This window comes from Fukomys damarensis, unplaced genomic scaffold (assembly GCF_012274545.1).
Source record: "Fukomys damarensis isolate Sample0158 unplaced genomic scaffold, DMR_v1.0_HiC HiC_scaffold_5, whole genome shotgun sequence".
Classification (NCBI taxonomy): Eukaryota; Metazoa; Chordata; class Mammalia; order Rodentia; family Bathyergidae; genus Fukomys; species Fukomys damarensis.
This window is the reverse complement of record NW_022900917.1, coordinates 23064712-23081669: the sequence shown is the minus strand read 5'-3', so window position 1 is coordinate 23081669 and position 16958 is coordinate 23064712. Positions and strand designations below refer to the sequence as shown.

Here is a 16958-nt window from a genome sequence, read left to right as displayed (position 1 = left end):
ATGTGGCTAGAAAACGAGAACGCAAGGACAGGCACAATCATAATCTTCCATTATATAGACATTTCCTTTAGCATGGGGGTGCATATTCCCCCAAATATGGTTGCTAACATCAGGACTGCCAGCTAAGGACCCACAATTATCCAGGCCTTAGGGAGGTGAATCTTTAGCAGTTTACTGGAAAAATCCCTGTTATTTTATTATTTTGCATCTTAAAATCATCTTAAATTATGGTGAGTCCTCATGTATAGTTTATAGTAATTAACATTTATAAATTTTTGGCCAAAATAAGAAAAGGATTTTGCTACTCTTCAATGAGTTGCTACTTTTTACTCCTCCTTTCCCTTTCCCCCTTCTCTTGTCCTCCTCCCCTCTGTACTCCTTTCCTTCATCTCCCTTTCCTTTCCTCATCCTTCCCCCCTCTTTCTTCCTCTCCCTTCTCTTCCTCTTCCCCCTTCCCTTCCTATCCCTCCCCTTCTTCTTCCCTTTTCTCCTCCTTCTCCTCTTCTCCTCCTCCTTTCCACCTGTCCTCTTCTTTTCTTCTTCCTCCTTTTTCTTTTATTCTCAATGTTTTTTCTTTCTCTCACTTTGTCCTCCATTTCCGTATTTTGAAAGTCTTATTGTAAAACATGCATTTGATTCTTTTTCTAGGCAGTTTTTACTTTACTAAACTTATTTCTCTTTGGTCCCTTTTACAAGACAAAATACATCAGAGAACATAAAATAATGGCAGAAAGAAAAAATACGTGGTAAAAAACAGACTGACAGTTTTGAGAGCACAGAATTTTGTTCGCTATACTGAATTGGTTGGCCTGTTGTGAGAAAAAAGATTAACTGCACCCTTCAGGACTGCAGTTGACTTACAGATGTATACCCACAGTTAAATATAAGGATATTTATGAAATTAACATCATCAGAAAAAAATCAGGGTGTGTGTGTGTGTGTGTGTGTGTGTGTGTGTGTGTGTGCATGTGCAGCAGTGAATGAATTAGACCCGAAGCAGCAGGGTCTCTTTATGTGCCATATACATTAGGATAAAGACCAAAGAACAGAAATCTCAAGTAGCAGATACTGGCTCAAAAATTAGGAAAAAAATGTTCTAATGCTCATAATGTCTGAATATTGGAATAGGCTATTTTTCTAAGACTGTTAATTTCAGTCATTGAAAATGTTAAAACAGAAGTTGGACTTGGGGCTGTGCCAACCTATGTGAAACTCTGGGTAAATGAGGAGAAGGCACCCTGGCTGCCTCTGTGTGGATGTGTCCCCAGGCCGGTTCCTTGGCTTCATGAACTGAGAATGCCTTTCACTTCAGCCTCCACTCTCCCCTCCAGATGGGAGATTTTTGCAATGTCTCCTTATTAGAAACCCCATAGATCAACTGGTTTGAAGTAGGTTTGAGTTAGGGATTGATGCTATTCAAGGTTATGAGTTTCTATTTCCAAGTGTAGCTTGGATATAAATAAATGCTTTAGGCGTTCCGGTCTCTGCACAGGTGAAGCACCATGCTTAAATCAAAAGTCCTATGAGAAGAATGTCATTTTTGTCTCTCAAAAACCATTAAATGTGATCCAATTTATAACCTGCACAGTATTTCCCCAAAGACTCTTACCTCACTCAAGCCTGGCCCAGTTCCCTTGCACTTCATAACTGCTCCAGGGACTCTCATACACCAACTCTTCAAACTCTCTCTGAAGCCTCAGGCTATGACATTTTCTACCTCTCTTGTGCCTCCTCATTCATGTCCCATCTAGTTTTCCTCTCTATGCTCCAGATTGTATAAGATGCAGAAGAGGATCTGTGCTGAAATTTTTTTTTCTTAGATTCAGGGAGAACAAGGAGAAGTTGAGCAAGAAAAGATAAAAAAATCCATCCTTATTTTTCTCTTAATATGTTTAATTCTTGTTCTTCATGTATTTTCCTGACAATGTAACAGCATAGCCTGCAAGTCCAACTGAGAAGTACTAGGTGCTTCTTAGAAAATTTCAGGGTAGGAACATTGTATATTGAAACTTCCTGGGTGCATCCTGTTTCTGCAGCTCCTTCTACTAGATCCTAAGGAAAGAGACAAAGCAAAGTATGGGTATAATCCTTACTCATAAGGAATTTAAAATCTTATGAGCCACACTGAATAAAATCACATGAAGCAGATTTAAAGGAAGAAAACCAATAAACTATGAAAATGGCCCAGAAGTAGCCCGAGGATTATCTGAATGTTGATTATACAGCATGAGCAGAACTCCGGCCGAGGAAGGGTTCATGGAAGGAAAATTGGGTAAATATTTAAGAGATTTAGAACTAGAGAAATTGGTGTAGAGACCAATTGATGAACAGTCAAAGTAATGAGCCAGAAACAGAATACTGACCTAGGGACATGGAGGGCGTAGGTGGGGTGGGAAGCCTTTTTCTTAGTGGAAATGAACTCTTCCTTTTCTATGGAAAAGGAAGAGTTATTGTGTGACTTGAATATTAATTTATCCCCAATGTACGGTGACTGTTTACTTCAAAACTATTCATTACAGGAAAAGACACTGCCTCAAAATACTCCCCCAGCTTTGAACATATGCCATTTTTTAATTATACCTTGTATAATATTCTACTGCAGTTGTGGGCCAATAGAAAAATATTATTTTGATCATATTATTTATATCTTAAAAGATTACTTTGATTATTGGTATGTTTGAATTCATGTTATCTCTGATAAACTTACTAGCAAAAGCAGTGTGACCATTCTTGCTCCCCTACCCCACTGACTAGCTTCTTATGACCTTTTAAATCAAACAATCACAATCTGTGTGTATAATGCAGTACATGGGATGAAGTTAAATATTATTGTTTGTGAAGGAAAACCTTTTTACTAGGAGTGGATTTGCATTTTTCTGGTGAGTCCACTTCTTATACCAAAAGAATAGCGTTACAAGGCTAACAACTTTAAAAATGTCTCTAAATGGAAATGTCTACATGCCTCAAACCTGAGCTGTTGAACTGTTTGGAAATTTAATATAAGGTAAATAATAAGATACAAAGCATATTTTGTAGATACACATAAAGTGAATCTTTCTCCCTCTCTCCCTCCCCTCTTTTCTCTCTCACTCTCTATTTAGGACTCATTGAATTTGAAAAGAAATATTATTGTACAGATTTGAAGCAAGGATGTCATCTTTGGAGAGCCAAGACTGTAGCTCTTCACTTTAAGAAAAATGGGAGAAAGTACAGCAGAGGTCCTTAGAAGTAGCTAAGGGATCCAATACTTTATTACTATCAAGACTTACGGAAAACAGATTTCCATTCTCTGGACAAATGGGCATTAAAAAGTGCTGCAGCAAACTATATACATGGTATTCCTTTTCTTGGCTTCATAATTTTAGTTAGAGTATTGGCTTTTTGGTTTAATTCCAATGGCAGAGCTCATAAATGCAGTCTTTTTCTTCTGGGGGGCTGAGGGAAATAATCATAAAATAAAAATCTTTGACCATCTGTTTATCCTATTAGAAAATGTAACACCCCTTCTTAAGAAGAAAAGAACCCCTAAAAGTTATGTGAACTGAGGATACCACAACAAACTCAAGAGCTTAGGGACACTTTAAACAATAGTTTGAAGGATATGTTATTTCTCAATAAATTTCAGCTACTGTAGCACAAGTATGTGAATTATACAGCTTAGAGAAACACAGAGAGCTAAATGGATAGTTTTGAGATGGGGAAGAACACTAGCCACAAATATTTGTTCATTGTGATACTTATTTTCTTAGCCCATGTGATGAAATTTCAGTTTGTTTATGAGAACTAGCAATTCCTTTCCCAGACTGAGCAGTGGCTATTGAATGTTTTTGTGTGAATGAAAATCTAACTTATCAGGGAATAAAAAAGGATAAGAATCTTTACAGTGCCAAGTTGTGTTACTGAAGTTTATCGAGCTGGCAGTTGTTAGATAATGTTGAAAATATATACTTCCTAAAGAACTGTGGCTGGATTCTCTGAAAATAATTTACACAACAGATCCCTTAGGCAGATTTATGATTTTGCATAGCTAGAGGGAGAGGCTGGACTAGCAGGATGCTTCCTGGTTTCATTAACATAGCCCAGCCCACTTCCAACACACGCCCAGAACTACCTCATTAACCATTGGGATTGCAGCCAAAAATATAAAACTACAGAGAATATAAAGGGAATTACTGGTGAGAGAGCTGTAGAGCAGCTTACCACTGAACCCATTACTTTTCCAAGATCAGAAAAATATTACAGTAACAGGCACCACTCCACACTCAGATAAGAATTCAAGGTTTTTATCTAGAATAATTAGTTGCAACATAAGATATATAGACACTCTTCTGATAATCTCTCTCTCTCTCTCTCTCTCTCTCTCTCTCTCTCACTTATTTATTTATTTCCTGGATAGCTTTGACATTGTAAACCACAGACGAATTGGAGCCTGGCATTGAAAAGAGGTGTTCTGCAGCATTTTTTTTTTTTCTTGGCTAAAGAAGTTGCCTTCTACAAGAGGGAGTCTGAAAAATGACAGGGGCAAAGAGGAAAAAGAAAAGTGTACGCTGGAGCAAGATGCACACCCTGCATTGTGAAGACATCAAACAGTGGTGCAGAAGACGGCTACCTATTCTGGAATGGGCACCGCGTTACAATCTGAAGGAAAACCTGCTTCCAGACACAGTGTCTGGGATAATGTTGGCAGTTCAACAGGTGACACAAGGTAATGTGCTGCATTTGCTTTTCCAGTTTACTGCAGAATGGATGTCACTTTGCTTCTTGGAAAAGTACTAATGATCTAGGATTGACAATTTATCTGATGAATTGAATATTTAATGAAATAGATATTAACTTTGAAAAACAGGTACCATGGATATCTATGTGTAAGAAATTTCCTAATTTCTTTTTAAATTTATTTTTGCTAACAGTTAAGCATTGAACCAACTTTTGAATGGCACTACAGATTTGTAGTATGAAAGTTCATACTGTTTCAGAGTAAAGAATCAGTAATTGTAGGAAAATGAGCTTTTATAATTTGATCTTGCCAACATAATTTTCTACCTTCACTGAATCAAGCTATAAAATATCTTATGGTTTGAATGCAATCATTTTTTAAACTTAATTAGCAGTACACAATTACCTGTTGTAGCCTCGAGAGTTGCTGTAAGCAAGGACAAAGCTTTCTGTACATAAAGAAGGCTCTTTGCCAAGATTATTATTTGCAAAGAGAATCCTGTATGTCCTTAGAGCTTATGTTTTTCTGTGTATACAAATTTGCTTTTGTACCCTGTTACTTCACCTCTATGTCTCAATAAGAAAATTAAACTAGTGAGAAATCTGATTTTAACATTCCCAAAGCAGATTCTAAATTATATTCTGGGCTTAGATAGGTGTTCTCTTGGTGAGAGCTAGTTAACTAGGGTGTGTGTGTGTGTGTGTGTGTGTGTGTGTGTGTGTGTGTGTGTTTACCCTAAAGGTATATTCATCATAGTTTTTGGCTAATTCAGGTAATTATTTTTTACCTGTAGCAAGGAAAGGAACTGATTTCTTAACGGAGAATTTGGTACAGTTTTCTTGGCATAGCCTCTGGAGATTTATATTTCCTTGCAATTTTACTGCCTCCTTGGCTTTATTATTTATACTGTTAAATTATAAGCACTCTTTTAATTAAATTATTCTGTAGCTGGAATGAACCAGATTGTGCATTTGTGTTTTTAGTATGATTAGGAACATCTGCACGAGTGGCTTTAAGACCCATAATACTATCATATATTATGGATTCTATTTCACTGCATAGTCTTGTGTTACATTTTTAATGACCATTTTGCCAGTAGCAAAGCATAGTAATTTTTTTATAAAAATGCAAAGTAAATAACAGGTTAGGGAATTTAAATGTTGCTTTTTTAAAAATTTTAAATTCAACGTGAAATTCACCATGCAATTTCAAAACTTAGGTGATGCACTTCAAAAGACTTTTTCACCATAGTTTCAGCATGTGCTATAAATTTATTTTGTATAAATTAATATGAAATGAAAGCATGCTTTTAGTAGTCATTTGTTTTTACTTTACAAAAAGAGTAGTAAGAATATTTGGGCATATAACACATTTTTATTTTTGTTGAACAGCCTTAGCGATATGGCTTATGTGTTAACTCTTTGGTAGTCAGTTGTAGAGCTTTTGGGTCTAGATTTTGTGGAATTTTGTGTTGTTTATATATTTCATTTGTTTTGTTTTGTTTATATATTTCATTGGTTATGAAGAACACATTGGTCGTTCTCAACTGATGAGAAGCAGAAAGCTTCCTCAGCAGTGTGTCATGGGAAGCTCCTGATCTGGCTGCCGCTCCTCTTGGAAGGCTACCAGGGAATGGGCAAGGTACACTGCTAGGAAGAACTTAAAGGATTTTGCTGGTGTATGAAAAGACTAATCCCTCTAAAGTACCTGTGCCTTTAACACAATTCTATCAAATTTTCTCATGTTCTTCCAGTATGGAGAGTTAAAACTGAAATCGCATAACTACCATTTATTCCAGGGTCACAGGTCTAACCCTTTATATACATTATTTCCCCTTATCCTTAAAATGTCCCGAGAGACAACACTATCCTGTCCATATAAGGAAATGTAGTCTGAGAAGCACAAGGAATTTTCCCTGGATCTCATACCTGATAAGTGGAGGAGTCAGGACATGATTCCAAAGCCAACACTCTTAACATTTTCAACTTATATTCTACATTGCCAAAATAACCAGATTTTTTACAATACCAATGTTATTAGTAATAGGAGACATTTCTTTGGAAAGGTATGACTATCTTTTCCTTCAAATAATTTTTGTATTCACGTTTCATCTCTGCAGTTTTTAGACTCAAAGGCCAAGTGACAAGAAAAATAACTGCAGTGAACACAGAATAAAGAGGATCAAACCTCTCATTTGGGTGAATATGATATTGGTGATTATCGTCTGCTCCACTTCATTAGGAAAATTAGAGAAGGGTAATTTTTGCTATTGAATCATAACATAAACAATAGAAGCAAAAAATCTTTTAACCTTTATATTCCAAGGCACTTTCAATCACCTAGCATAGTTCAATTTTACAAAATTATTGAAACTAATGTTTTTTGACCTGCAAATATGGAAAGTTTATATGGTTCAATCTGGTAAATTTTAAAGTTATTTTATTTTTGTAAATGGACTTAAAATTAAAGATAGTAAAAACTAGCATTTGAATGTTCTCTACATGTCAAATACCAAGTCATTGTTTTAAATTACTTTATTAAAGATTTCTTAATTGTGAAATATAACTATTTACTGGTATACTTGACTAGTTAGGGCCTTTTCTGTGTTGACTGTACTCTTTCTAGTTCTCTTTCTTCTCTTGATTTTCAGACACTGCTATTTGGTCTTTCTCTGCTACCTGTCTGGCCTCCTCTTCTCATGATCCCTGGCAGATTTGGCTTCCTGTGTTTTCCAACAAGCATCAGCATCTTGGAAACTAAAGCCCTGGCTTTCTTCTCTAAAAGCATCCTAGGCAATTTCCTCTGTGTAAAAGACCATGCACACTCTGCCCAGTAAAGTCTTCTCAAACTGGGATCCACACGTGCACTCACAAAAATTTAGAATGTTCTGGAAGCACATCAACTGCAATGTTTAGTGTTCTAAAACAGACCGAATGGCACTGCCACCCTAGCCAGAATTCTAGTGTAAGCACTCTTGCTAAAGTACTTGACACACATATGACATGAAAACTCAGAGATGATAAATAAGTTGTCTAAAGTCACATAGCAAATAAGCCGAAGTAGTAAGATTTGAACTCTGGTAACCTGGCCTCAGAGATTACACTCTTTTAAACTAGACTTGCACTCAGTGAAAGTCCTATGAGTTGTTCTCAGCTCTCCTCTTTTTTGCCCATAAGCATACAGTCAGTCACTAGGTTCTTTCTTTTCTCTCCTCTAAATCTCTTTCCAACAAATAGTCTTGGTTCGCCACTTCTGCCGCTGTCTTTCTGCATTGCCTTCAACTCCCAAAATCATCTTGAGTCTTCATTCTTGGCTCTGTCTCCACCTGTAGACCATATTCTATAATGCAGCAGTGAGGGTTAGGAAAAGTGTGACTCTGCTCTTTCCCTGTGCAGAATTCTTTAATGGCTCATTTTCTTTTAGTATGAAAGTGTACTTCTTAAACACATCCAATTCAATGATTAATAAGTTTATATAAAGTTCTGCTAAAAGAGATCTCTCACCTGAGAACCCTTCTCAGTCTCCTGGGAAACCTTGTGTTTTCTTCCCTCCTACTCCTGTTGTACTTTATCTCTGTGATAGGCTTTTTACTTAACCTGTCATATTATTAACTTTTGGCACAACTCTTTCTAAACTGGTCTCTAAGCTCTTGAGACAAAGTCAGTGTCTTCCTCTCTTTCTTCTTACCAGTTTGTAATTGCCTAGCATGCAGAAGTAAGTGTTCAATAAATAGTACAAGAATTAAAGTATTCTAGAAGCTACTGATTGCTCTCTTGCTACATATTGCCACTACAGGAAGGAAGTTGTTTAAAGTAATTCTTATGTTTTAAAAATAAATGTAATAAAGATACTGATAGAGAGAAAGTATAGTAAAATTAAGTAATTAATTTCTTCCAACTTCTCTTATTTTCTTGAAATCATAAACTTGCAGGCCTCTGGACAAACCTGGTAAAGCTTTCTTTGTCTCAGTATCAACTTTTTCTTTGTCCAACATTAACCAGTATGGGTACTTCATATAAAAATCCAGATACCTTGCTTTCAAAAAAGTGGAGGCAGGCCCATACAGAACCCACATCCCCATGTGGCAGAAATCTACTGGCCCTCATCACAGGGATTCCCGCAGGACAAGGCATGTGCTTTGCACTCTGTGATGATCCTGGCCACTCACCACCCTTCTGGTTTGCATTCCCATTATTTTCCCAGCCCTATGAGTGGCTAAATTTGTTTCCCTTGCCAACACTTATTCCAACATGTTTCATTGAGATGCTTTCAACTCACCTTTAAATAACAAATTTATCAAGAGATTGCTTGGAACTAGGTTCTTTAACTGATCATAGAACTTTCAGGCCTGTGTACCTGGCCTTGTACATTCCAATATGCATTCATTTCTTCATAATCCTTTGTATTTTTGTTACTTGCTTTTTTAAAAACTATGCTGGAGAGAAATCTGTAGGGTGACTCCCTCCCCATAGGAAATAAATATAAATATACATGTGTTCATTTCAAAGAAAGATAAAAGAAACTTTAGGTCATTCTTTTATCATATTCAAATGTTTCTTAGAAAATATATTGTAAAAACTATTTTAAAAATTCTATAGCTGTCATTACTATCATCAGGTAAGAGCCGGTGTTTAACTGGTATCTTGAAAGTCCTCACCAGTGAATATGTTTCTAGATGAGCAAATATTTATAGAGAATGTCATGGTCCTAAAATATGTTACCAACGGGGTTGGCAAGCTAACCAGGGTGAGTCTGGTCTTTAGAGTATTTAGTTCACGTTCTAGCCTACATGACCACTTAGGGGTTGTTTTGTTTTCAGCAGAACAGTTCAAGCATCAAGACACGGTGGACACCTAAAACGCACGACTTACCATATAAGAACCTAATAACCCACCGAGGAGGAATATGAGAGTATTTTGCCTTGCATTCCAAGTGATCACCTAGAATTTTTGTTCTCAAACTATGAAAATTTTAACATGCCATAGGGATGCCTGATGTTTAAACCATAATGTGCTGGGCCTCAGACAGAAGATGGATGTTCCTTATAATTATGCAGAACTTGTGGCAGTACTGGCACTGAAACATATGTGTGGAAGCTGAGCTTCATTGCACTCCTGAGGGCAGCTTAGTGACATGTGGAACAATAAGTGGAAATTCCTGAGGCATACTGCACTGCAAAGATTAAAGGCTTGTCTTGGAGTTCTCAGCCGTGGGGAGACAAAATCTTAGCATTAGCTGTGTGTCTCCAGCCCAGCTCCTGGAATCACTGTATCTTCATGATAGTGACTTTTCTTTCATCCAGGAATACAGCAGTTAAATATACTTAAATAAGTCTAAAGTCTGCTTGCCATCCCCCCTTAACAATGTACAGGAGAGCTGAGGATGCTTTGCTGGCCTTTCCCTTCTCCATTTTCCCTCATCCCATGACCCATCCCCTCACTGTAGCTCCAGACTTCGTTGGGCACTTCTGATTTTCTTCTATTTTTTTCCTCAGTGTAAAATAATGATTTAGATATTGAAGGAATGTTTATTAAGATAATGTGTGCTATTGCCGAGTGTGGTGACGCACGCCTGTAATCCCAGCACTCGGGAGGCTGAGGTGGGAGGATTGCCATGAGTTCGAGACCAGCCTGGGCTACACAGTGAGTTCCAAGTCAGTCTCAACTACATAGTGAGACCCTGTCTCAAAACAAAACAAAACAAAAAAATAAATAAAAAAGATAATGTGTACTATAATGTTTAAGGCACATGGAAGAGCCAGGACCTTCCTTTTTAAGGTGTAAGCAATATTTACAACAATACCAGTGAGTGTGAGGACGAAGCATGTGGCCAATACAGACTTCTGCATCAATAGGAGGCTTCTGTGTTTGTGACTTAGGATCTATCCCTATTGTTTTTAATTACTATATCTCAGTTTTTTTTTTAAATTGGGTAATGATGCCTTTTCCATTTGTAGCACCTATGGTTTAAGTGTAGTTCAGCTTCTAGCTCTAGTGATGAAATACAGGCTGATCAGTTGACTGAATGCCTCTACACCAGAACTCTCACCTTTGTAGGCCTGTTGGAACCACCTTGGGACTTATGACTATGTGGATACTTGCATCTCATCTTGAATAAATGAATCCGATTTTACTAAAGATGGTGCCCAGGCCTAGAGGCATTGCTTAATCTTCCTCCCGCCTTCCCCCTTCTCTTCTTCTTCATCCTCCTTCTTTCCTTCCTCCTCTTTCTTCTCTTCTGCCACTGCTTCTTCCTCTATTACTCCTCCCCTACCCTCCTCAGACCCACAGTGCTCTACTTACTCGTCCTTCTGTTTCTTCCCATTAACCCCACTTCTTCCCATTATCCACGACTACTTTGCAGTGTCGTGAGCTGCATCCAGACACATACTGTCCAGGTGAAACCTTGTAGCTCAGTATTTTCTAATGTCACAATTTCACACTCTTGGCTAGTAACTGACTCAAGGATAAGATCTGTTCTCTAGGTACAAAAGTGTGGGCTTACCATACAATAGGCTGGTCATTTATTTTAAAATGGTAATAGGGAAAAAAATGACCCATGGGGCCCATTCAGTCTGGATCTTAACACCTGTGTGGAATCTTTCAAGAAGGGGCAGCCTCTTGTGTCAGAATGGAAAACAACAAGGATGAAGCATTTTTATGGCTTCACCGTACCTTTGTGGCTTGAAAATGAACAACCCAACACAAGTCAGAACAGAGAAACAACTGAGTCCTGAAAACAGCTAGCATATCCTTGACTTTGCATTTGTGTGTGCAAACATTTTTTTCTTTGCTTATGTAGGTTTAAATTGGACTTCTAATCACCTCAATGACATACTTGAATGCTACTACAATTTAAACCTGTTATATAAATTGTTTATCATCTTATGAAACCCAGGAAGATAAATATTGTGTACTCTATATAATTTCATGAGGTAAGAAGTTTGAGGCTCAAAACAACACTGGTTGAATTACCCCCAATTCTAGTTATGCTAAGGTGGATTCAGACCTTTACGTACAAGTCTTTCTGATATCCAAGTCCATGCTTCTGCCTTACTTAAGTCTTCAGTCTTTTCTTACATCTGCTTTCTGGAAGGTTTCCTCTGTTTCTAGAGTGGCAGGCATAACCTGAGTGTGGCTGGAGCTGAGGCTGAATCTCCCTTTGCATCATCCCCTCAGAGTATGTTTCCCCAGGATAACTACTACTTCCTTTGACAAAATAAAGTCCAGAGTTTTCAGTTGACACCAGATGCGATCTCTGGTGGTGGGAAGAATAGCTATTCCAGGAGCTACTGTTTTCCTCAAGAGTCTCTCCTGACTTCCTGTTAGAATAGTTTAGGATGAGAGAGGGGAGGCAGACATGCTTTACCACTGGTTTGAGTATCATGAAGCAATAGGTTTTGCCAGGTAGTAGAGGTGACATAGGAAAAAAATGTTTGAATGAGACTTTAAAGAAAAAAGGGCAATGAAAAAGACAGCAAGAGTACAATGGAATCTATAACCAGAACCATGGAATCTCAGTACCATGGAATGTAATACCAACACTATGAATATGAAATCCTTCTTCATTTGGTTTGGTGTCTTTTGTCTCTTCTGTTTTTCTCTACCAGAACAAATACCAGCCCTCACCCTGATTCCTCCCGGTCCAGAGTGCCACTGCAGACATGCACTGCCTCTTATTAGGAGTCCAAGAGATAATGACTGCCTTGAGTTCCCCTAATCTTTCTCATACAGGAGATATCTGCTGCCCAGGCAAGGAAGACTCTATTCCTGTCCACCATGAGCCTTAGCAGTATGCTTCCAACTCATCTTAATACCATTTCTCTAAATAAAACACATGATGATTGTTTTTCACTCCAGTCTTTATGCTTGATCCACTTTTTCTTTTCTCCAGTTACATTTTGTTTTTCTTAAGGCAATCCATTTCCATGGATTCAGTTGCCCTGTTTCCAGCCCAATTTTGTCTTCCAGAGATATAAATCTACATCTAGATATAAATATTCAGCTGCCTATTCAACAGATCTGAATGTCTCCCAGGGACATATTTAAAATGGAACACATCATTTACTCCCTTCAAACCAGTCCATATCCTCTATTTATTTTTTTTTGTCATGAAAGTTACCCCCTACCCACCATCTACCTAGTTATCTATGCCAGAAATCTAGGAATGATCCTGATTCCCTTTCCCCCTTAACAGTCGCATTCTATTAATCGAATTCTATAAATTCTTCCTTATAAATGTCTCTCAAATACATTTGGTGCCCATTGCTTTTGTGGCAACTTCCTTGGTGGTAGTAAGTTAAGTAAAACTAACATTTGCTAAATGGCTAAAATATGACATACACTGTACTAAGCATTCTTCACCTGCTATATTAACCTTCATGATAAGAATAAGAAGAATTTCATATAGTTCTTATTTGTATTTTATGGATGAAGGAAAAGGCAGAGAGAATGTTTAGATCTAAGCCTTTCTGACTCGCGAGTCCCATGCTTCTATTTTTATTAAGCCTGCAATCCATTTCTTGCTAGTTTGCATATCTTCCTGTGTATAGTTCCATTGCTCTATTATCTTTATTTTTTAATTTTTAAAATTTTTTTGGTACTGGGGATTGAATTTGGGTCCTTGTGCTTGCAAAGCAGGCCACCGAACTGCTGAGCTAAATCCCCGGCCCTATTATCTTTTTTAAAGTGCAATAAAAATAAATTTTCAAGGTAGTGGAGAAACTTTCAGCCTCATACAGAGACGAATATACTCCTAGGTCTGTTAATCATGAGGTCCCTGGGACATGGTCATTATTTTCATGCTTTTGAGATCTCACACAAATAGCCAGTTACCTCATGAATAGTGTGCTTTAGCTTAACCCTTCTAGTGAGTAGAACCATGAACTTTTGATGAATAATTATCTGTGAACCAAAAGAATGTATGTTTAAAGGAATCCTGTTTTCACACTATTATGGTTCTTGAATACATGTGAACTTACTGTGGGAGACCTACTTGTAATATCACTTAACCTTGAGCTTCTGATAGTGCGAAGCAGACAGCTGGCTATACTGTGGTTTGCTACTAATAATGGTAGGACCACCGCAAACCAGTTAGCAGATGGAAATGAATTGTTAACCCGCACAATTTGGGTCTGATTTTTGTATGTGTAGTTCTTGGGAATGCCTACCACTACTGGATTGTTTTGTTTTCAAGAATATGTAAATCTGTCTTGTGAGTGTTCTTTATTCATTTCTATTAAAAATATTTGACAGAATATACAATCTTTTGCTATGTTCTTGGAAAGAGACAGAAAAGTGTAAGACAACAATCCAGCCCACAAGGGGCTTATTATTTTTTCATTCCTCAGAAATGTGCACAAAAGTATATGAGAAAATGATCTTGTTATTTCAACCTTGAAGATATCATTCTGGTGTGGGTATGTAAGGGTGGGAACATTCTCTTAATGAAAGTTTATAGAGTATTGATTTCAGCCACTTTTTGCCTGGAGTAGGTTGTATAACTCAGAGAGCTGCCAAAGAATTCTGTTTCTATTTAGGAACATGGAGACTACTACAATCCCATCTACATAAGATAACATGAAATGAATATTTGGTGGTAAAAACTGGACCAATATAGAGGAAAAAGTGGTAGTCTTAAAATGCTAGCAAGATTTGATTAGTTATAGACATATGATATTATATGAAATGGCATTTTAATAAATCACAGCCTAGCCTTGGAAGTGATCTCTAGGGAACTATATACACAGGTAACATTGAGAGAATGATAAACAGTATTCCACTTTAGTTAATGCATGAAATATAGCTCTAGTAAAGTTAGAGTGGAGCAAAATAGTTTAGAACTGTGATCTAAGGTTTGTAAAGCTGAGGTTTGAATGTGCTTGTGGAAAGAGAAAGAGAAACATAGCAAAGCTTACTGTGAGGCAGACTGATTCTTTTATCATGCCAATAGCACGGGCTTAGAAACAGTAGAAGAGAGAAAAACATAACACTCTTGGACATGGCCTTCTCCCACCAGAAATGTGTCCTCTTTGGAGTGTTCAACTTTGACTTTTCCAATTAGCAGCGCTCCTCTTTACTGTGGGAGGCAGCAGGTCACACAAAGGAGTCTGAGAACTTCTGCTGCACAGCTTGAGCAGAGGTAGATACTATCTTGACCTTGGATCCAGGTCAGGCTCGGGGAGGCTAGCTAAAAGATACAAATTTATTCTGGCAAGTGTGAAATTTAGAACTTAAGTGTCAACCAGCGGGACTAGGACATAAAAGGTAGAACTGTGAGAATAAAGTGTCAAAAGCTAAGGTAAAGTGTAGGAGCACCTCAGGATTTGAGTCTGGGTTCAAGATTCTGGGTGAAGGAGTCTGAGTTATATTGTAGGGAGCCAGCAGCATTGCTAGATCTCAGAATCTTTTCTAATTTTCTACCCAGTATACAAGCAGACTTCAAATTTTGGTGGGTGAGGCTGAGCATATGGGAGACAATGAGAAGATGTAGCTGGCTGGCGTGAGAATTGAGGGAAAATGGTGCCTGCGGTTGTCATTGAAAGTTATGTGTTGGGGTCTCCCAACCTCACGTTGAACATCAAATTGGTCTCTCCATCCTCCTGATGATTATTCTAGAGACACTGGCATTTTTTATCTGAATATAGAGGGTCAAATGGTTAGCACAATTTCAGTGACTCTCAGATTTGAAGAGGATGGGAAGCTTTCCTGATAATTGACTTTTAAATAGTGTTTTTAAGTATTAAAAATGTATGGACTATAAGACCTTTGAGTTTTTAGTAATGGAGTTATAAGCCTTGAAGGTTGTTGAATATACTGCCTAATCTGATGAATATTTAAACATGATTATTAATAATAAAATATTTCAGCATAGCATTTAATAAGTGAATGAACCATTCCTTTGGGGTAAATCCAAATAAGTATTAATAAAGGATTGAAATATATACATATAATATATATGGTAATATTATATATATACCTGAATGCTGAGAATCTTTGATTTATAGGTATTTCTATATCAAAACCAATTGTATCTCAGCAAAGTGATCAGTGGTAATTTTAGGGTTACTGTTTTACAAAACAATGAAAGTTTATTCCTGTTTGATCTCAATAAAATCTATTTTGTAGTTGCTTAGAATTAGTGAAGCCCTGGGTTCAATCCCCAGAGCAGTCATCCAACCAACCAACCAATCAATCAATCAATCCATAAGGCTATAATATAGGCATTTAGATTATTTCACTTTGGTATTTCACTTTAGTAAGCCCCTGAGGTAGAAACTGTACTCAGAAGTACCAGCTATCAGGTAGACATAAAAAATCTGTCATGATGGCTCCCGCTACTCTGACTACCCAGGACCATGTGGGTTTGACTTCGGAGTCTAGCTTCTCTATATTACTTCCATCATTGCCTGGGCTTATGTTATCATAAAAATATACATTAATAGGATATGTTGGTGTATATACCTGAACGAAGGATTTTTAGTTCATCTCTTGTCTCTTATTTTGAAAGAAAGCTCTGTCTGAAACTAACTTCAAGTACAATTTTCTGTTTAACTTGGTGTTTAAGCCTTGAAAGCCATTTAGCAAAAATGTTAATGACATCCTCTGCTATAAAAATTCTTCTCACTTATCGAACTGTTTTTTTGTGCCAGTGGAACATTGGGCTGTCTTTTTCCAGGATGTCCCCTACTTCTCCTTTTTTCCTTTCTGTCTCCTTTGCAAGGGTGCCTCTTCCAGGTCTTAAGGAACATTACCCTAATCCTTCTGCAATAGATTAGAGTCTTTTATATGACTCTATAGCTTTTGATACTTTCTTTTAAAAACTTTTACAAGGAAGTATGTATTTGTTCTTTTTTTTTCCCTCTGCTAAATTCTAAGATTGGTAAGACCAGGGATAATATCATATCTAGATCATTTATCATTAAATTGTTTGTACCTAGTTAGGCGACCAGCACAAAGAAGGTATTCAGTAAATATTAGTTGAAGCTTACTTGCCTGGGTGTGTATCTCAGTGGGAAAGTTCTGCATAGTATGTTTAAAGTCATCCCCAGCACAGAGAAAAAAAATCTTACCTATTGGCACCTTACTGATTGAAGTTGACAGAGGTTAAATAACTTGTGCCAAGTCTCCTTGATAAAAAGAGATAAAGCTGAGATCAAAATCCCTGTCTCCCTAATTCTTGATTTTATGACACATAGAAGCAGGTCCAGGGACAGCCAGTTAGTGCTAGAGGTGATGAGCCA

General features: G+C 37.4%; 1 protein-coding gene across 9 annotated transcripts in view; it reads left to right on the top strand.

The window, feature by feature from the left end:
• The window catches only part of Slc26a7 (solute carrier family 26 member 7), a 223662-nt gene that overhangs the window by 26964 nt on the left and 179740 nt on the right, over window positions 1-16958 (top strand). For 5 of the 9 annotated variants that reach the window (XM_010611993.3, XM_010611994.3, XM_010611987.3 and 2 more), the window contains exon 2: window positions 4397-4705. The exons of 1 other annotated variant lie outside the window; for it this stretch is intronic. In XM_010611993.3, coding sequence (XP_010610295.1) covers window positions 4513-4705 — 193 coding nt within the window. In that variant the 5' untranslated portion in view covers window positions 4397-4512. Of the gene's footprint in view, window positions 1-3101; window positions 3336-4155; window positions 4280-4396; window positions 4706-16958 lie in introns of those variants that run through there. 3 more of the 9 variants (XM_010611988.3, XM_010611989.3, XM_010611990.3) reach the window with 2 other exon arrangements.